The sequence below is a fragment of the Tribolium castaneum genome, chromosome 4 (assembly GCF_031307605.1).
Source record: "Tribolium castaneum strain GA2 chromosome 4, icTriCast1.1, whole genome shotgun sequence".
NCBI classification, from domain to species: domain Eukaryota; kingdom Metazoa; phylum Arthropoda; class Insecta; order Coleoptera; family Tenebrionidae; genus Tribolium; species Tribolium castaneum.
The window spans coordinates 4576444-4598772 of record NC_087397.1 but is presented as its reverse complement, the minus strand read 5'-3'; the positions used below and the strand labels follow the sequence as shown (position 1 = coordinate 4598772).

At 39.1% G+C, this 22329-nt stretch overlaps 1 protein-coding gene across 1 annotated transcript in view; it reads left to right on the top strand.

Annotated features, from left to right (window-relative positions):
• The window catches only part of heca (headcase), a 53337-nt gene that overhangs the window by 7683 nt on the left and 23325 nt on the right, over positions 1–22329 (top strand). Inside the window, exon 2 of the mRNA XM_008202996.3 lies at positions 8629–8725. Coding sequence (XP_008201218.1) covers positions 8629–8725 — 97 coding nt within the window. The remainder of the gene's footprint in view (positions 1–8628; positions 8726–22329) is intronic.

Below are 22329 nucleotides of genomic sequence, written 5' to 3'. Positions count from 1 at the left end.
AAACTCTCTTTTATGTAAACAACATCCAATTAAATACTAAAGACCGAAAAAGTAATAAATAACTTGTTTCTGAATTAATTATTCAAAACTTGTCTAGTTACAGTACGTTTACATCACAAACAAACTTAAAAAGCTCGTTTGATTTCGTTCATCTTTTTTCGAAGCTTTAACTGATTTAATTCGTTCTTGATTACTCGCCCGCATGCTACATTTTAGCGTATCTTTATTTTAAGCCTTGATTAATGGAGACGCGAATCGGCTGCAAATTTTTCCCCGAATGGGCTATTGTTCGTTTTTATGATGCTATTGGAATTTTTTTATTGGAGCGTAATGCATAATTGTACGAGAGCGTTGTTAACGTCAGTGTTCCATGACTCTCGAAATAACAATAATCACTTGGTGGTAAGTGCCGAAGCAATATCTTTACAGTGCAGAACTTCCGTAACAACCACACTAACGTGCAACTTCTTAGCACACCACACGGTAATTTATGAAGTTACGACCATCACGCAGCAAAGTTTCGTTGTTAAGTTGTTCAGCGACCTTTGCACACCGTAATGGAAACACAATCGCTAATTTTCAATTTCCACCGAAGGGAAGATAGACGTGGAGGATCGATTATACAGCTGTCTTTACTTAAGACCCGTGTAAATAGATCGCGTTTTATTGTGAACCAAAAGTTGTAAGAGCAAAATAAAGAATGAAGCACTCTGTAGAAAAAATAATTTTGTTGGTGTCGTGTTGTGATTTACGCTTCATCAGCGTGTCATTACGTGTGAGCAAAGCGGGCGAGGCGCGGTGCCCGCTGCGGCCCAGAGATATGGCAGCGGTGCCCCAAATAGGGCCCAAAGTCGTAAACCGTCTGGTCGACTCTCATTAGCAAGGCGTGGTGCAGGCAATACAATCACATATTAATAAAGTCAAAGTGCAACGTACTGCCAGTCTGCTAGAAAAGCAACGTAACCCTATTTGCTTCACCTGTTACTCTTTCATCAGGACCGTGGCCCTTCGAAGCGAGAAAAACTTCGATTCGTTCGAGTCGATTAGATTTAATTGGGTATCGGCCTTCGGCGAGGGACTTGATTTTCTCTAAGCTTCCATTACCGATTTCATGACAGATTTGATCGTGTTTTCTTTGTACAAGGACTTGCAATTCGTGTTAAACGTGTTTGGAAAAGGCATGGGGCTAATCAGCATGGCCGGAAATTTGGCACGTTGAGGGTGGTAAACACCACGTGATCTTCTCGACTCCTCTGGGAAAAATAAACGGGACAATTGTTTTCCGGAATTAGGAGCGGCTGCGAACGTGTTGCAAATCGGTTTTTAATAGAACGCAACCGAACTGACACTCGGGGGATTTTGGGACCGAGATAAGCCGCAAATTTCCAAAATGTTTATTTGGGAACGGATTTGTAATGAATGCGAATATTATAAAATCGAAAAATAATTGCCTGTGTAAGCGCAAAAAAGCGAGTAATACAAATGCTACATAAAACAAAGCTTTTATTTGCAGTAATAAAACAATGGGAGCACACAAAGTTTCGGTGATAGACAAACGATCCATCACAAGAAATTGTTCCACGTCTGTTCCTTAATTTTTCTTGATAAAGTGGGAGCTACAAAAAAATGGGCGTGAAATGGCGTGCCAGACGAGTAATGTTTTAATTAATTACATTTTTTATTGAGTTTTTCCTTGGCAAGCCTTTCTTTTTGTGTTTTACTTACTTACATGAGAGTTTTCTACACATACATTATTTACACAGGCATTGTTTGCCAATATCGGAAATTTTGGCACATTTTCAATGTCTACAGAAATTTTATTTGCTTTGTCTACGAAAACATTCGAATTTTATTTACAAGTTATTTTTGATCCTGTCGGTCTTGGAATGTAGTTTCTCAAGAGAAAGCATTGTTCGACAAGCCGCGTTGGTATTGCATTACCATTGAAACCTGACATATAATATTTTATTCCCATTTAATTCGCGTATTTATTTTTATGAAGCTTTCCACATTTCTAAAAACTTGTCCTTTTCCTTGTGCACAAATGCACGAGATTACGAACATGTTTTAAGGGCAATAACACTCTTATTGTATGCACAGACACGCTCTAAAATAACTCAATTCATTTGCAAAACCAACATGACCTAGTTTGAAATCTCATGTGTGTGCGTATCAAATGCAAATAGTCTTGCGACATTGAAACAAATCGTAATTAGTCGTCCGGCCGATTTAACGCACCGGAAAAATATGCTTTCGCAATCCCTCGCCAATATTTACAAATTCCGAAAACGGTCGGCGAATGCGCCCCATCTGGATGGAGTGGTTGTTGTCTCGTCTCGAAAGTTGATAAAATTAGGCGATCGCTCACTTCATTGAAATCCGAGGAATCAAGTTGAGAGCACGTTTCTTGTATCACACGTCAATACAACGAGATTACCTGATCGAAACGTTTGCACTTGAGAGCGATGTGTTATCAGGAAATTATTATAGTCGGGGGTAACTACTTAAACATCCGACAATGATGGTAATGCGTCCCGAACTTCATTTAATGCTATCCCAGGTGGGAACCCGGCTGTTTTTACGCCACCTCCGGGAGTCTGGAGTGTTCGAGCCTGATAGCTCTCGTTGACGCCGCTGTATTATGGTAAAGCACTGGATTATTTGCTCTCGAAGTATCGCGATCGGGATCGAATAGCCAAACAATGCCCGCCGAAAAATACAAGAAATCACCAGGAGGTGATTCACCTCGCACGTAATAATTTAATAATGATAATCCCCGCTTTATTGTGAAAACATAAATGGCGAAGGAAGCTCTATATTGGCAGATTATTATTAGTTGGTTTCATCGGGCTAATAAAAAACCTTGAAAGGTGAGAATTTAATTTAGTTCGTTCCACCCTTCTTTCGTGTCACATAACTTTATCAGTATTGGAAATCGTCTGCTCTTCGTGATAATGATGTTTGCGAAGTTTTCAAATAGTGGGTATTATTCGATTCATCATTGTTGATACGATATTTGATTGGTGGATAAGCGTTAGTTGCGCTTGTCGCTCCCAAAAGACACAACATTACTACCGTAACTTTCACAAACTGAATTTTTCTTTGAGTTCTTTGAGACCTTACCTCGTTCATCAAAACTTTCACCAACTTTTATATTTATACGGATTCAAGAGCCAATTAGTCTAACTATCCACTTTAAAACCTCCCTTGCGATTACAGCTTAAACCGGGTAATTTAATCGCGTTTTTTACGAACGAAACTTGTTCTTTGGCGGCAGAGTTTGAACTTTGATGAGCCAGCTATTTATTGACTCCGTTCCAAACGAAAATACCATTAAAATCTGTTACTCGGCCAAGGTTTGAAAATCCTTGGTATACACCTAGCAACAAGTCTATTTCCTCGTTGTCTATGCGTGATATCTGCGGTAGACCTACCTCAACGCGTAGCCGGTTGAGCGTGATAATAAACTTTTTAAACATTGAAGGATGTTCACATGTCAAGTGGTTAATAAACTTCATTGAATCGTTCAAGGTTTGGTAAACTCGTTGTGCAACACGAATGGAGTCTATCAATATGCAGAGCAACATTACTCTTGTCTCTAGAGCGATAATAGTTTGTTTCAATATTGGTAATCGAAGGATTTTTTCCGAAAAAATGCGAGACCACTGTTCATGCAAGGACGTTCACTCACGAACCAGGCATAAATTTACTCAACACACAGTACACGGAGCGCTAATGTGTTAATGCCAACAACACTGTGTGTTTTTGAATCGTAAATGGAGGCCCGAAGACAGGCATTTTTCTTAAACATTTTGATAAGTGATGACATTCTGGTAGTAGGTTAAATGAATTGTTTGTTACATGACTGTTATTAAGTGTTCGGAGGCGTTTATAAGGTCGCTTCCTACGAAGACAAGCTAGAAAGATTTATGAAGTAGTTGTTTGAAAAATCATCGAGAAATTGTGGGCAGGACTATTTTTAAAACACCTCAACAATGATAAATACACAGTGCTGTCTCATAATTTGTTCTAATTAAATTTGGCATCGAGGTGAGGCACTTAGTAATGAGGTCTTCCACACACCTGCATGTCTTGCTTAATCCAATGTTTACTCATCAGTGCCTTTATTTACCGAAGAGATGCAGCATTTCAGTTGTAATTACCGTCAATTACAACTTATTTGTCTTCCCCTGAAGCCAAGACCCATAACCCGAGTACAGTTAGTTCTCACCAAATATTTTTTTAAAGATTGTGTTGGTCATGATTGGAGGCTAACGCAATTGAGAGCTTCTCACGGCTCACTGTTCAAACAGCTGGTAATTAATGATTTTCAGGGATTTAATGGACCATCATATTTATATTAACAAAATTACGTTCCAATTAAACGGCTAACGAAGTTCGAGTTTAATAAATTCAGAGAATGAATCTAGTTGTTAGCGGGTCAGCAACGTACTAACTCCTCGTGTTTATGTTAACACAAATAGCGAGCTTTTAAATTTTTAATACCAGTTCAAGCACGCGCCCATAAACCGTAATTTACCATTTCCGCACATGCATTCCGCGAAAATTACCTGTAATTTCACGGAGACCCGACTGTTTGGCGGTTAGCGTATTAAAGGGTTGCTCCGTTTAAATCCTGAAATTTTTAACCCTTTAAAAGGGGCAGATTTGCGTTTTCGTTAATAACGTTTTTTACGCATGGCTTGACGCGTTAATGAAACCGACTGCGAAGCAATTTCGTTATTTTAAATGTGTTTTAGAAAAGCTCAGTTCTAGGTGCTGTTATAGAAAGTCCAACTACAGTTAATTGTTATTATTATTGATACGATAATAGTGATTCAGGCTAAGTAAAAAACAACTGCAGCTAGTGGGTAATTGTGATCAAATTGGCAGCAAAAGTAGTGGAGTTTCAATGAGTGCTACTACCATTCATATAGTAGCATTGTTGAAGACCGTTATTTGTAATTTTAGTAATAACAACGACCTGCAGTCATTTATTTATAAATACGTTTTCTGGTTGCGCTGCTGTACCTTGAACAACTAATCAATGGTAATTTAATGCTTCTATGAATATTTATAATGTGCAAGTAATAAATAAGTTTGTTTTGTTCTCCAAACTATTACAGATATCCTGCACAATAATTACGATTTTTTAATAAGAGTTTAACTCTGTTTATTACAATTAATTAATCGCGAAATTTATTCCACACATTCTTCATTTGGCGTCTTGGAGCTATTTGTTTTTGCAACAATTGACATTTGTTAATGATAAAAGAATGTAGAACTATTATTAACGTCAAAAGTAAACATATTATATGACAGCATTTGCATTCTTTTTCTCAAATCAAAACCCATAAATCAACTACTAGGAAGGTTATCCACTATTTATAACTTAATTTCTATCCAAGTTACTCCATTCTTTGGATTATCATATTTTAAGTAATCAAGTGTTCGGAGGGAGAAAAACTAAGTATGTTTCAGAATAGGTTTAAAGCTGAAAGCTGCTTATTATACCTTTGTTTCAATAATTTCTGTGTAGAAAAATAGTGAATTATTTTTTTTATGAAATTCTTTCTTTGGCAAACCTACTTTCAGGATGTTTGGCGAAAACAATTATGAATTGGAGATAGCTTTGGCGGTTATCATTTTTATTAATAAATGTTTTGGGAATGTCAGCAATCACTAGGCAAGGAATGTAGAGTGTCAAACGGGGCAGGGGTTAGAGATAAGCAAAGATAATTTTTGGGTCTCTTAAAATACCCAGTAATCTTTGTATTATCTCCACCTGCCTTGCATTGAGTTTGTGTTGAAAACATAATTTAAATTTTGATCGTTTGACCCGAATGACTTGTTTGTTCACCTCCGTTATCTTTGTGTATGTGTAGGAATTATTTTTGTCAAATCAAATAGTTACATAATTACTTCACCGAATTGTTGGCAACCCAATCGTGAACCTGGTGCGCCCGTTAAAAACATAAACAAAATATTTCGGCTCGTTTAAACACCCGAAATACTGCATCGGTTCTCGTGTTTATTTCAGTTGGGCACAAGTCTGATTTTCTAAAAATAGTAGCCGAGTTTTCGGTTTGTAAACAAGGCGGGTGTTGAGGAAAAAGGCGTCTTTGTCGGGATAATTATAAACTCATATCTTGGGACGTTGATTGATGCATTGTGTCATTGGGGGATCATTACTCACAATGAAATTTTATTAAATTGGTTTTAAGTAATAATATTATGCACCGTTATGGCGAAAATAATGAGCCATGCAAGTAGAACAATTTTGCTTTTATTTTTGTCCGGGGTTCATCTAATCACGGAGTCACGTTTATTGTTCCATTATTCATTTCATTGTCTCTATGTAATTTTTATCCAACATCGCAGGCGCATCTGATTGCTACAATTGAACAATAATAACAAGTGAATAATGACCAAAATAAGTCGGCACAGCCCGGGTGATTGACTTTGATAACAATACAGATTTAAGGGTTAAAAAGCTCGTCCAGACGGTGCTATCAAAGAACAAAGCGACTAATTTCAGTCGAAAATCCACCGTTTGAACTGCATGTAAATGTGAAAATCAATGGCTGGGCAGCGTACGCAATGCAGTCGATATTGGGTCCGGAGCAACCCCTTCGTCCAAGGTCACCCAATGTCATTATAAATTCACCAACGGCCGTCCCTGATCTGATTAATCAAGGGCTAAGGCCACCCCTGAACTCGCTGTAAACAGGAACCGGCTATTTTTAGCTCGGGCTAGCTGGGAGCTTTTAACGCTCAAATTTAGCGGCCTTGACATTGACTACGAAAACATAGAACGGGAAATTGGCGACATTAGAAAACAATCGAACTGCGGTCATGATCAAGGCCGTGTCCATTTGTTTTACGTTGTAATGCAAGGCGGAACACCAAACTGTTGACGTGGTTGTTGTTTTACGAGCTAAAAATAGACTAATTAACGTAAATAACAACACTTTATTTAAACGCCATTTATTGCAAGCAAATAGGCGCCAATTAAACCTTTTGCACTTCCTGCTATCGACACTCGAGCGCTGAAAAATCCGCCGATTTCAACTGGAAATAATTACCAATCAGGTTCTCATACTTAATTAGTTCGCATAATGGCAGTTCCCCATTTTATTTTTGTAAAATAATAAACGTAGTTTTTACTGAGCAAAATCGCGCTTTATTGCCACCCTTGAGAGCTTTGAATGGCGAGCTTTCGCAGCGAGCGATTCCTTCGCGACGGCGAGGATGTTAAAGCGCACCCAAGGCCGCCGAGTCTTGCTCGAATGCTCCACTGCCTCCATTTAAATACATCACAATGTGAAGGTCGAATGTATCGTGGTAAAGACGAAGACCGTGGGGAGAAAAGCTTATTTTAATTCCACCGTCTGCGAACTGCCTTTTTCACGCATATTGCTGTCTACACACAAAGGTTGTAAGTCTCTGCTTACATGGATTTTGTGGAAAGTTGGGAATAAATATTTGATCGCATGTGGTGTACACGCACACAAAGGGAACCTTCGGTTTTATGTCTTTAATTTATGTTTGGAGTTAATTCGATAAGTATGTGGCTGTTAAATAACCTGTTGGCGGGCTCGAGAAGACGGGACGGCATTCTGAGGTTTTTACTTTATTTGGAGGATTACAGGACGGCGGTTTACCATTTTTTAGAGCCAAACGCAACAGTCGGCGAGTTTGTGCCTCTTTTCGGCAAAAAAGCCAAAACAAAATTAATTGTTCTAGTGACAAAATAAACGAATTTCTCTGGTTAAAATTCAGTGGTTTTTTGGCATAACGCATTATGACGAGTTTTCGAAACGTCCTGATTTTTCTCGCCACCAAGCATTGGCAGCCGTCACTTTTGCATTCTGTGTTTGATTTACGAGCTTCGTCGATGTCGCAAATTACTCTTGCTGCAACCGACTTGGGAATGAATCCAACCGAATACGGCGAGGAATCCGGAGCTTCTGAGCTATTCCGGAATTATGTGAGCTCTCTCAGCTGCAGACCAGCACTCTGACCATACGACAGTAAAAACCTTTTAATAGCAATCCTGAAACTTCTATTATCAGCAGTTCGCCTAAGCCGTGATAGAAAATCGTCGGGTTTTTCACGTGTGCGCAATTTCGTATTCAATTTATGCCGGAATGTGAAATACAGATTATGTTTTGACGTTTGACGGCGATCAATGGAAATTCAATCTGGTGAGAGTTTGGCGGAGGATGTTTCAACAGTGGAACATTACCAAAATGTTACTTTTGTAACTAGAAAGGAAAATGAGGGATGTTATTACCCTTGCAATATCCTCTCGACTTGCTGACGTTTCCTTTTTCCGTAGACGATGGCGTTTTCGAGTTTTGTTTGTTCGCATCAAGCCGATTGGAATGTGGGATGGAGAATCAATGCGCTAAGATGCGCTCTTAAGAAATATTTTGATGTGCTTTTTGCTTTCAAATATTTATTATATTTTGCTTCGCGGAAATGTTCAGAAAAGACGAAATACTTTCCGAGATTCTCTCGCTTTTTGCGCGTGTAAGAAAAATGAAACGTTGTAACTAAATTGGAACTGAAATTGTGTTTTGAATAGACAATCAATTGGTTAATTGAGCTTAATGTTAATTGCAGAGTCGGAGGCGGCGCCAATGGGATTTTCACCCGTCGCCTTGATTTCAGCTCCTTCAACGCCCTGCCGAAGAACAAACTCAATTCTTATCAAATTAAGGTAAGAGTTTTATTAGAGTCTGTCGTGATTATCCGAATTGAACGCAACAAGGGACTAAACGTTTTTCCATTTAGATCAATCATTCGCTCGATCGGGTTCTCCATATTACTGCAGCAGCAGTGTTTTCATTTTGCTTGTCCAACCATACTTGTACTTTAATTTGTTCTTTCCGAGTCCACTAACGTTCTCATCGCATTATTTCTATAATCTGCTTAAATTAAAATCGTAACTGGCAGTGACATTGTACCAAGTTAAAGACTTTGGAAACAAAAAAGAACACGATTTGCGATTACATTTTTGGTCTAGCAATTTGTAGTAAATCCTGCTGCGGAATTCCAATCGGGAAATCTCCTTCGGCATTATTTTTAATAAGCGATCTCTGCATGCTTGCATTTCGCGTTTAGTATTCAGCAGGCGTACACGACATATGAATCAATTAACATACAAATGCATTTTATTGATCTCGTTTATAAACGAACGCAGCTTGCTAAAGCAGTATTTAAAACGATTTTCCAATATCGCAACACATTCATTTAGAATTATCAGCAGTGAATGTAATTGACCAGAACTAGTTTATGGTATTTTTTCCCTTGTTCAGGTCGCTATAATCACGACTAATCGTGCAAAAGACTTTAATGGTGTGCACTGGAAAAATTTTTCGTATTGTGGATCGCGGTCAACACTTTTAAACCTTCAGCTCCATGGACGCATTAGCAGGCAGCAGGAGTAGCGTCTGCACTTTGCATAGAATAATCCACTAATAAAAATATTAATGAATAATGTAGACGAGGCGCAATGCAAGAACAATAAAGCAATCAGACTGCGAGGATATTAAAACCACCATTAGTCACAATTACGAGACAGAACTACATATTCAGAGAAACTTAAACGAACCACTTGTCTTCGACGACGTAATTGTCGGCGCCACTACCGCTAAATTTTGCTAATAATGCGAATTGCGACCAAAATCAATCAAAAGTCTGGAAGAAATCTGGGCAAAAACTGACTACACCATTCCAAGTGATGGAAAGAAAGCTGCTCTCGACAACAGATATACGACAATCGCGTCTAGAACGTGCATAGAATAATAATTTAATCGTTGCATTCCTACTAAGTAATTGGTGAAAATGTCTGTTTTAATTGCATCAGCACAGCTCTCGTAATTGTTTCTATAATTATATTGAAAGCTTTGGGGCAAGGCTAGGGTCACTGGGTACCCCAGTGGAGAGGATTTGTGAAGGAGAATTCACTCTCTGGTAACTGTTTGTGTTCTTTTCAAAGTCAAATTAAAGGAATTTTTGGCGTTGCATAAAATTAATCCTTTGGGACTGAGGCAAGCCTTCCAAGTTCTCGCTGCATGTCGTCTTCAATGTTGGAATCCTTAGAAAAATGGAAACACAGCCAAAGCACTGAATTTAATTTGCAAGATATCCACAATCCGATTTAGCTCTTTCATGGCTAACTATGCTTAGCAAATTGAAATAAATCGTTCGTTGCGAGGAGAAAAAAACAGTCGCAAACGACTTCCTGCTGTTGACAAGCGTAGCGAACGCCACAATTTCGAATAAAATCAAACGAGTTCGCACAGATCGATAATAATTAAAACCTGTCACCAGCAGAGCGTTTAATTCCTGCTGGTAATAGTCCAAAGTGTATGTCTCCTTTAACCGACCCTCTATGAAAAAGGTAGCAATCCTTTGAATCTGCTTACATTTCAATTAAACGAAAAAACTTGAGGCAATTTATCTGGATTTTACAATCTCGGAAGAAGATTACATAGCAGATAAATCCACCATTGCTCGAAACTGAGGCATTAAAGCGTGTATTTTGCGGTAATTACCGCCGAAGCCATACGCTTACGCAATCGCGAAAAATACCAAACAGTTACTTCTGACAGTTGCAACCAGCGCGGACCTAATTGTCTCTGCAATTTCTGCCTCAGCAGACGGCAGCTAATGAAATTATTCATATAGTGTATGGCGTAATGGTGGAGATTATATGTAATCACAAATGGGAGGTGTCGGTGTGAAAGACCTGCGGGTCGCCATCCAGCTCGCCCAAGGCGCGAATACATTGCAGAAATACGTTACAAATATTTACAAGTTGCTGTTTTACCGTTTCGATCGATCCTTCCCTCGGAAAGCGTTCGCTGCTTGTGTGCGGCAGGAACGGAAACGGTGGGGAACGGCACGCGTAATGCGTGCGTAAAAAGGGGAATGCTCAATGCACTAGAGGATGAGGTAGGATATGGATTTCGCGCAGCCCTGCCCATGCCAACGGCGCAATGTGAATTATGATAACGGAATTTTAAAAAGGGACAATGGAGAGCGAGGGCTGCGCCGGCAGGAATCCTCCAGCTGCAGCGAAAAAATCCTGACCAAGCTGAACATCCAACTTCGAGGCCCTTCCACAGAGAAAACATTTATTTGTTGCCCTAACTGTTCATCCCCCGTTTCTTTTAATTAGCCAAAGACAAATAATTCGACTTCAGTGGAGCACGTGGAGCAAAAAAATATCGAGAGTTTGATGTACTTCCAAGCCGCCAAAATTAAATGTAAAAGAACTGGAGCAACAGTTTTGGTTGTTGTTTAATCGACTGAAGAGATTTGATACAAAGCTCAATGAGCTTTGACGCTTGGATGATCTCTGATTTTTTCATTTATCTTTATTAAAGCTGCGAAATTGAGCTTTTCAAACAGTTTCTTTGGTTGTGCTTCTGACCATCACCTGACCATGACCTAACTAAAATAACCGGTTGGATGCTTGTGTTAAGAGGGTGTGGTGCAGTCCATGGAAATGGGCTGCAGTGTTATCTTATGTCAATGCATCAGTTAGCCAGAGGAGTTTTGGCCGCGATGCGTCTGAAATGGGCACGAACATGGCATGGGATGTTGCAGATACAGTGGGACGTTTGGTTTATCGAATTCAGCGTGCAAGTTCGTAATGAAAAATGTGTTGGGCTGCAAGGGTTTGAATGCAGTTACGCAACCCTACGGAACGCCCCAGCGTGATCAATAATACAACCCTAACATTTTTTACTTTACCTGCCACGTGTCGCTGGGCATTTTTTAAATTGAAAAGGAATTACAGTGCGTATATGCTCGTTAATTGGATTTAAAAATGAGACTTATTGTAATAGCCAAATTAATTGGCTTTCAGAATCTGTACACAACACGTGATGAAATTTAAACACGGAGTTGATTGAAATGCTGCGATGGGGCCCCGCGGTTTGTTCCCATAAACAATTTTGAATAAATAATGTATTGGTCAATAACAGATGCATATTCAAGATAGGAAAATGCAATAAAAAATTTGAAATGTGTTTACGTCTGACTGCGAGTCGAACCTGTCGACTTTGCGTTTAAATATAGGAATTTTTCGAATATACAAAGGCATTACATAATGGTGACCACCCACATTGTACACCAAGCCACCACAGCTGGGACGCTAATGGGAATAATTAAATCGAATTGTCTGGTGGTGTAGTTTCCACATAAAATGTCTCGATTTAACTTTTCCAACTTGCGCAAGTTTGCGACGAACTTAACAACACAACAAACTTTTGCATTCATACACGGATAAATAACAGGAAGGAGAGAAAAGAAACCCTCCCTGGAGATGATATAAATGCCGCAATCATTTATATTTTTTGCGTTATGCTTTCGCTGCAATCTGGAGAATCCGCAAAGAACCCATTAGAGAATCAATACTTTAAGGGTATTGTCGGATTTTAGTTGACTTTCCCACAGGCAATGCTGTGCGTTTCGAGCCGTAAGTTGTCCGATCTCGTTATGTCCATTTTCACTTCTTATATGGCCAGACGAGGCTCGGCCTCACGTCTGCACTGAAGAAATTACGACTGGCAGGCGTTCTTGTCCCGTTAAACGCTGATACTTGCGCGTATGTATCTGTTGCTACGGTTTTTTACAGCGGTCTGTGCAATCTCAAACGCTTGCTACGGCTGCTCTTCTTTCTCGTACGTCGTTTCTCCACATAATTGCTAATTACTCGGAGAAGATAACCAGCGGATTACGTTCAAAAGGAGACATGCATTTTTGTTCTACGATTTTACGTACGTCGGGCTTTCTATAAGTTTGGCTGCATCAGGAGCATTACAAACCCAGAATGGATTGTGATTGAAAATGAGAAAATTGCAAAGTCTGGCTTGTCCACTGTTGGGCGTTTAAACTCCGTCAATAATTTTTCGTGATCTGGCTGTGCATCCCTGCGATTTTATTGAACCCTGTGCTTACTCGAAGAGGCCATAAATGCCGTAAACAGGGCATTTGTACGATTTATTTTCAATTTGGCGCGAATATTTACCGTTTTTATCGGCAAACTCTCCATTTCCATCAAAACACACAATTTGCATCGGCCGATGATGAATGCCTTTAATAAAACCTGTAATGGTCAAGCGGGATTTATGGTGACTGTGGAAATTCTTCGGCTTGTAGACGCACTTCCTAAATCATCGGCGTCGCATCCATTCTCGTTTTTGCCCATTTTATTATTGTTTTCGACTCGTAATCGCGAAACTTGGGGAGTTTCCAGTGTCGCGGCCGCATATTTTTTGCAGGACAAAGGACTCGATGCTGGATTTATTTCTTTCGTGTGCACCTAATTGGTAAATAATTTCAGTTGCGACGTCACGCCCTCTGCCCCCAGGATGGAGGATAATGAAGTGCGCGTTATTGTGTTATGTGCCGTGTCATTATAATATTGAATTATTGAGCGGGATTGGGGACGCAATTATGTATTCTTTTAGGGAGAAGCTTCTCAATTAATAATTCTTTTAATACGATGCGTCGGCTTTGTAATGGAGTGCAATTTCGGGAGCACAATGGCGTGTCACGGGGTGTCCGATTTTGGTTTGCTAATTTATTCCGTTTGCGTTTGCTTTGGAAGAATCGGGGGAATCCTCCTGTGTTTAATTGTTGGGGATTACGAGAGATTGACGAAGCTAATCCCGGACAATCAATCATAGTTGCTTTCATTGGAAACAGATTTTGGACGGCACGAGCCGGCCGTTGCACAACGTGATCATGACCCATCAATGGGCTAATTAATGGAGTACGCCATAAGTCGGAGTTTAGTCTGGGGTCTGGTTGCCGTAAAAGGCTATGTGGCCCACACGTGAACATGTCACGTATTTCACTACATTAATAAACATGTACTCAATGCTTTTCGGATGACAATACAACCTCTCTGTTTATGCCCTCTCATAAGGTGTGCCATTGTTTGCAATTAGTTGATATATCGGTGCTGCTACTGCAAATTTCGCTCCGGACCTAGTCTTACGCAACGAGTGAAGGTTTTTTCCGGGGCTCGCATAGAAAGGAAACATTAAAATACTAATTGCTGTCTTTGCTGTCTTTGCAAAAACTGCAGTTGGAAAAGCGGAAATGAATCAAAATTTATTAGCGGTAAACACCACAATTCGTGAATAAATTACCAGCTTATTAATTACCGGAACTTTAAAAACATTTATGCGGTTTTGACTACGTTATTTGGGTATTTCAATAAATTTTTAAACGTGACAGCTAACGGCTTCAGTTTCGCAATACACAGAAATAACGTTTTTGAGAATCTGAATCGAGTTTAAAGCTTATCTGATTATTGGCTATTTGAACTTGAATTTAATTTGTACCATAAATTGGTACGACTAAATGTGAATCACGATAACATTGCATAACCGTATTCTTTCTGCGACAAGGTAAATTGCGTCTAGAGATTTTTCGATAGCAGTACGTTTCACTATCGCAACAAATGAATGGACGCGAAATTCGACTGATTTTGTCCATTGATTCGACTTTCTATCGATGATATGCATCAGGGAAGAATGCGCGTCGGAATTTTTCCTGCATTTATTGCTTTGTTTATTTATTACGAGACGGATCTATTTTTTATTCTCATAATGGGAACTAATAAAGACATTCCGCATGTCGACTGCTAGTTTATGCGGAACTGATTTTGAGAAAAGTTTTTATTTGTTCGTAAATCTTCCAGTTATTGCGTTTGCTCTGAATCTTTTATTAGACGTTTTGAGATCAGCTGAATTGGTTTTCCTTTAAAATATGAAATTGCTTTTTAAAGGAAGTGTTTTGACAAAATTACAACTTTGATAGGTAGTGTAAACATAATAAGAATACATTAATTTTTATCGTTGTTTTTAACAAGTCGACGGTAAATAAAGGCTAAAAATAGCGCTCTAGGTCGTCATTATTAAGTCACTTTTAACGGTTAATTGGCATAAATAATGATGTTATTATTTTGCAAATCAACAGATTACATACATGACTAACTCACTGCTATTGTCATTAGGCTCTTCAAACGCATTGAAAAATTTATCCACTGCGAAGGCCATAACAATTGTTTCCAATTCAGTCCTCTTAGCGAAATTTCCTTGTAAACAGACACCTTTGCCAGCACATACATGGTGTAGGTCAGTCAAACTGCTGCATTCCCGCCTTGGACTAGCATTACCTGTCTGGGATTCTAATTTTTTTTCATTAATTTTCCGGATAAAGATCGTCCCGACGTGCTTTTATGTTTTAATAGAAAACTGAAAAAGCAAAGACGTCTTTTGCAGATCTCATTTCCTATCGATGATTACTAATACCAGGCATCGTCTCTTTCGGGAATATTGCTTATTGCGGGCCTGAAATATTTTCTTTGCGCGAGGGAAAGGGTGGAAGCTTTTTCAATATTGCACACAATTAAATTAGGAGATTCTGACCGCGTCAATGCCGTAGTTTAATTTGAGCGAAACGTAATGTCAAAGTTGAAGCAGCTTTGCATATTGTTCCTCGCCTGGAGCGCTTGTGTTTCAGCAGTGTAGGGACACGTTTATCCGTAAAGATACCCAGAGATTAATCGGCGTAATTGCTGAAATTTCTCGTGGAAATTAGAAATTGCCTCTAATTTGACCTAATTTCATTTAACATTCAATTTATCGAGAATTTAGTGCGGATTTGCCAGTGGCTGGAATATCAAGAAGTAAATTAGTTTCGCCTTGTCCCGGAACGAGCGATCGGTTAATCCTTCCCGAAAAAACCTGATTGAAAAGTTGGGAATCGGGGGAATTTTTTTTGTCATTATTGCGAGTGGTAGTAGATGGGAGATTGGGCTGAACATCCTTATCTGTAATCCCGGTGGTCCCCGGGATATCCTGCCTCCAATCGGGCGTCTGGAGGCTCATTTACATAGCCGATTATACGGCTTACACAGCGATATAAAACAGATGCAGAGTAGGCTTAACGCTGCTGCTTATTACCGCAATTTACGAGGGTTTGTGAATGGGCCACGGAGAGGACGTGCACTAGCTCTCGAACGACCTTCTTATCCGTTCATTTTTCTGCTGTTATGACCCTGCACCGGGAGTTTGTGATGCTCTCCGACTATTTATTGGCCAAATGTCTACCAATTATAAAGTAATTTGAGTGCAATTAAGTGTCCCAACACGTTGCTTGATATTTAAATTAGGAGTCAAAATTATCCCTCAGGTCTGCGTTGTTAACTTACGGCCGCTATTATGTCTTAAATTCTTAAATTATTAAGAACGTTAATTATCTCAGATACGATCCCGGGGACATCCTCTAGTGAGGCATTCTTTAAAGTATTATTCTCGCTTTTCAGCGGAGATTTTACTAAATTATCGAGCCAAAGACTGCATTAACTCCATCCAGCAAGAAGCCCCATTAGTCTTCGACATTTAAAATGGCAAAAATTCTCCAAGCGCCAAGAGTTTTTTTACTAAAGCGTCTCCGCTGCATTAAAGGCGTTCATGGAGCAATGTTTATCTGCGAATGAAGCTTATAACGCATAGTTTTTTGTGTTGCGAGTTTGTGTTAAGTTTCTCTTTGAAATCCGCCAAACTTGATGTTTCATTAAAACTTTTACGTTGGATTTTAATTAGAGAGCAAAATTATTTTCTCTTTATACCTTTAATTAGTTAACATTAATTAACATTAAAATTTATAGAAGGAATTAACGCGCGATAACAAGAAACTACGATTAGACAATAGCACAGTCGAGACGTTAAAAAAGAACGAATTGACAGACTTGGCCGCAGGATAATCAGAGCATGACAAACCATCTTCCGTGGCAAGGTTTGCTTGCCCGGAATCATGTTTATGGGCTTTTTATGCAAAAAGTGTGTCGGAACATATGTACAAAAATAAAAACGACTCGAAGCGAATTAATCTCGAGGAAATTTGCCCGGAATAGACGGGGAACAATAAAGTGAGGTCGTGGAATAAAAAACGACTAATGACGTTGATTGAATTGATGATGTGCTTGGATAATTACGGCAATTTTTCTTTCGGTAGGGCCTCCAGATAATTATTTCATTAAAAATAAATTGAACGATTCATTCGTAAAAAAGCCATAAATAACTCCCTCACTATTGATGAAGAATGATTGCTTCAATTGCAGCACCAGAAGCCTACAGGCCTTTTTGAGCAAACGTTTTATTACAAAATTATCATCATCTTGGGTGGAAGCTCAACCAGAGCGTGAAGTTTTCAGTAAACAAACTTAATATTATTATTATTTCACACGCGGCAGTGTTTTATTGCAATATTAATTTTTTTCACAAAACAATGGTTTTATGAATTAATTTTACGATAAAGCTTTTATCAAACGAAAGCTTTCGCCATAACACAATTTAATTTAGATGTTTCTTGTTGTAGGGATTTTTTTGAAAATTAAATTCACCTGAGTCAGTCCGTTCAGCATCAATTCGGAAAGGTGTTGTTGTGAGTGGCGTCATTTTTATTGTTTTTAAGGTCAGGCGATGAATATCTATTACAACAATAGTGTTTACTGCTGGTATTTGTATTAATAAAATTTAATATGCACTATAGGTGCAGCCATTAATTATTCGTTATTTATTCAGCTGTTTAATTTAGCTAAATTAAAATTTTAAACCTTTATGTCATTAACATTTGTGAACGTGCGAAAAACACGGTGAGAATTATTAATTAACTAGACAGCCTCTTGCAGGAATTTCAATAAGTGCAAGATTTCTTTGAAATATTTTGTGTTTGTGTTCTTTGGATGTAATTCTGAGATGCTTCTGATTGATTCCCAGGCTGATGGTATGTTGATATTTTTTTCAAATGCTCAACCGGATTTCGCATTAATTAGATTGCGGATTGTAATTAAACCATTTTTTAACCGTCAACATTAGTAGATTTAACGGTACTTCAATTAGGCTTAATTCAAAAATTGCCTCAAATTACGGGTGCAGCTTTAGATTGAATTAGTGTCCCTAAAGATGTATGATAATAATTGTTTAAAGAATTTGAGGCGATTCAGTTCACTGACTCATCCGATGCAGATTTTTCGATCGTATCTCATTTTTGAATCGTGATAGTCCTGTTGGGGGTACCATGCAAATATAACCCATTGTGACCCTCGTGTGGGCTTGTAGATACTGCCATGAGTGATCGCTGATCACTCATCAATCATTTCATTGTTTATATTGAATTACCATCAGGGGTCTCCTATGACATAGTTTAAAAACGTGGTACATTGTGTCAGCCTCAGCGTCCTAGTTCCCTGCTTCGGAGGCCTATTCACCGGTTTTATCCAAGTATCAGCCACTTAGCTGAATTTTCTCATGATTATTTAATGCCATGCAATTGCCGGAATGAGTCACCAGGGCTGTATATCCAACACATTGAAGCCGGCGAACCGACAGGGTGACGCACCGGGAAGCCGAGTTATTGATTTGCAGGTTTTCCCCTAACATCCTGCAACCCTAACCACCGACACAATGCTCCACATTGCGCTCAGCATTACGCTGGTCTCGTGCTGAAGCTTCAGCAGCGGCGTCCTTCCTCGATTTTCACTCCAAAAATACACTCTCGACGTATTTCTCAAGGGTGGTCGCTTTATTTTTAACTCGGAAACTGGAACTTAACTGCAGCCTCGGCTTCTTTTAATTACATGGCTGTGTTTGATGATACTGTACGGAATTTTGAGCAATGTCTAGCGGTGTTTGCATACTCGTCTGGAAAACCAGCAGCGAAAGAATAAAACGGAAACCAATTTACTCATTAGTGCTTATTCCAGTTCTAACAATTGGGTTATCTCTTGATATTATAAAAGCAGAACCGTGTTTACGAGTCGTAGCTTTGTATAAAGCCGTGATTGTTATGTTAAAGAATTAAACAAATTACGTTTCGTTACAGCATAATTATGTGGCACGATTGTATGCGGACATTAAGGTCACAAAACAGGTAAACACCAAAACTAACCTTTCCTCACACCTCGAAGGAACGGAATAAATGAATGCACATTTATCACCGTGGAATTCTACGATGTAAATTCGGAGCATAAAAGCATCTAATTTTGTAATAAAAAACTTTATTGTGTTTGGTTTGAAAAGTTACTCGTAAAGGCGTCAGATTGCAAGTCGTGTTAAGATTCTTGGTAACAAGCAGATTAATCCGTTTTGAATTTGTAATCGATGCACAAGATCAAATCCGCGATAACACTTATCAGGCTTCAAAAATAATTAATTAGAGGCAACCCGTCGCCAATAAAAGTGCACAGGATGTAGTTAATTATCGGTATTATTATCAACATTCATTAAAAGCGTTTTAGTGATCGATACAGTAATGGAAATGTTAATGAACTTGACACAAATGAGAGTAAAGCTCTATTAATAAACACATTTAGCTCCGGCGAGGAGGGACAGCCCGATTTTAATCAATTTAGTTGGCAAAATTGACTTGATTACATAAATATTCGCAAGGAAAGGCATTTTGCCGGGAAGGAGAGTAGGTAATTCCGCCGGGTTCACTCTGCACCGGAACGGCATTATCGCAACCTGTGCTGTTATGATTATGAGCGTCTGCTGTATACCTCAGTTATTGGCCGCGTAAATTTGCGAAATGATGTGCTTCTATTTAATAACATAAAAGCTTTTTATTTAATTTCCGGATTATGAAGCCCAGACAGAGCTGATAAATTTATTAGATGAGCGCCATCAAGAAAACTTTCAGTGGCGTTACGCCGTATGATCTACACTTGGAAAAGTGCAATTACTGTTTTTAATCAGCCTTGCTTTTTACGAATACACGGTTTTGTAAAGTTTCCGCAATTAAAATCCTCAAAGTGGAAAATACTTCCATTTTTATTGCACATCAAGGAGGCCTCAAGCACCTACCTATCCGTAATGCTCGGATTTTACGGAGGAAAAGCTCGTTAACAAGCATGTATTGTTGATGTAATTAAAAGAGAAGGGTTCTAAAGTTTCAAAAACACTCGCGAGTTTTTTCTTACTCGAGACGACAATGCAACATGAGCCCAACATAAGGCTAATATCATGCTAAGATGATTTAGGATCATCCATCATTTCCATGCGTACTAGCCACAAGAGACTCAGGCATAAATAGTCACGAAGACTGCGTTTTTCCGAAACCGTTTATTCGAGACGCTGGCCCAGGGGAGTTGTTTGCACCTGAGCATAAACTAACCCTTCAAGTTTGCTTATTTCGAACTAAACTAACAGTCGGCTACGATATTAACAAACTTTGAGTTGGCAGTATATTAAATTGGGGACAACCTCTTGCACACCAAATGGCCTTTCGGCGATTTTTTATCATCTCGCCCAACGTTGCGACATATTTTAATAAGGAGGGATAATTAACAGGGCATGTGTCTCCTTATAAGACCCGTAATTATAAATTGGCGATTATTTATCATCTCATTTCGATTGACTCGCTAAAACTGCTGTTACTTTGCAAAGTGTAGGACAGGTGCCAAAAAACGATCGACCCCTCTTAGGCAACACCTGCTACTGGTACCATCCCAAAATTAATTGCAGTGGAACCAGCTGCATACCGGAAAACACCACTAACGTTCATGGCGTCATGACCTTATGCAACTTATCGGTCTGGAACTTCCGTTCTGCCAAAATGAATATTCATGACCACAGTCACACACGAATTTTTGTTTACTACCACGACCCACATTTATTATTTGCATACTATAATTATGCCTTTTTTGTTGCAGGTAAGGATCCCCCGAGCGGAACATTTCACGCGGTTTCGGTTAATAACCATGGGTGAGTGGTTTCATTTGTATGATTGATCGACTGCTCACCTCCGGGGTGAGACCGCTAATTGCATTATAACGTATTCGCGATTTTGGTCACTCAAGACACCGAGAGGCTTTGGGTTTTTTGCCCATTACAGTTTTACGAAATCAAACATTTGGTGCAGTAGATCGATGCCGATCAAAGCGGTGGAGAAAATGTGAAAACGGTTGATTTAGCTGAAAACGTTAAACCTATATAAAAATGAAACTCGCGAGTAACGGTTTTCATTAGACCAAGATGGACTTGGAATCGGAACGAGTTCATCTCGTCCACTTCTCGAAACTGCTGAAATTGTTCTTGTTGTGGCGGGCAATAATACTTAAGCGCCGTTCCCAGGTACCATACAATAAATAAATGAGGTAATTGAGCGTGTTCGATCATATCGGATGATTTAGACTCGGAATCGAGTTGCACAGACATGTTTAGTGGACAGCTGTATGTGTTGCAAGCAAGCAATCGCAGGCTATTGACCGACCCATTCACAGAGCTTAACTCCTAAATATTTATAATGACATCTCCGTCGCCATAATGTTTGAATCGTTAAATTTTTACAACACGACGAATGCAATCTTTTATTTAGACACAAATCCGATGCAGACGAGCGTCTTCATTACGTAACGTCTTGACGCTCGACGTTTTCGGAGAGTATCAATCCGGGGTTGCGAGAATAAATTAAATGAATATTCAAGCCATTTGCTTTTTTCGGCTTGTGTGTTTTATCCCCGCAAGTAGAAACTCTTGTTCTTACTTGAGACATGCCTGCTTTTTCCGGACGCTTCGGTTTTTGTCTCCTGGTCTAATCCGTTTCAAAGGGAAAACTATTTTCTTAGATGTCGTTTAATATGGAAGCGGAGAAAAGAACTAGTCGGGGCTTGGTTCTTTAGAACCAACAGCCACGAATTGTTTACCTTGGTTGCGACTTTTACAGAAAGTTTCCAAAATTTCTTAAACTTAATTTGCCGCGTTGATCCAGACCGTCATACTACCGTTAAACTTTTTTGTGATCTACTAACAGTGTTAATTATTAGTATGTAAATACCCTACATTTCCGATTTTGCCCATAAAAGGAAATACATGGTAAGAAACGAATCCACTATGTAAATTCAGTTGGAAACAGGCGTTTTATCAGTCGGATCGAGTCGTTATTATGGATGCAGTTATGAGATCCTTGTTTGCTGAAGGGAAGAGACTTGGTGTGCGCAAAAATTCTCCAATTAGTTGGACACGATCTCGATGTAGTGTGTCACATGCATTACCTGGGTGAATTATTCACCTGCTTGACTCTAGGCGCTATGCGTATTCAAATAACAAACAACACTATTCTAATTTTTGCCTTGCCCAATCGACTTCTATAAATAACCAGTCAATGACCGCTTACTTAACCGAGATCGAGTAAACATAAAGCAACAGCCAAAACACCTTTCTTGAATCTATTACAAACGATTACGTGTCTTGATTCGACATACTTGTCGTGTCCGTGATTTTTTTGATATTC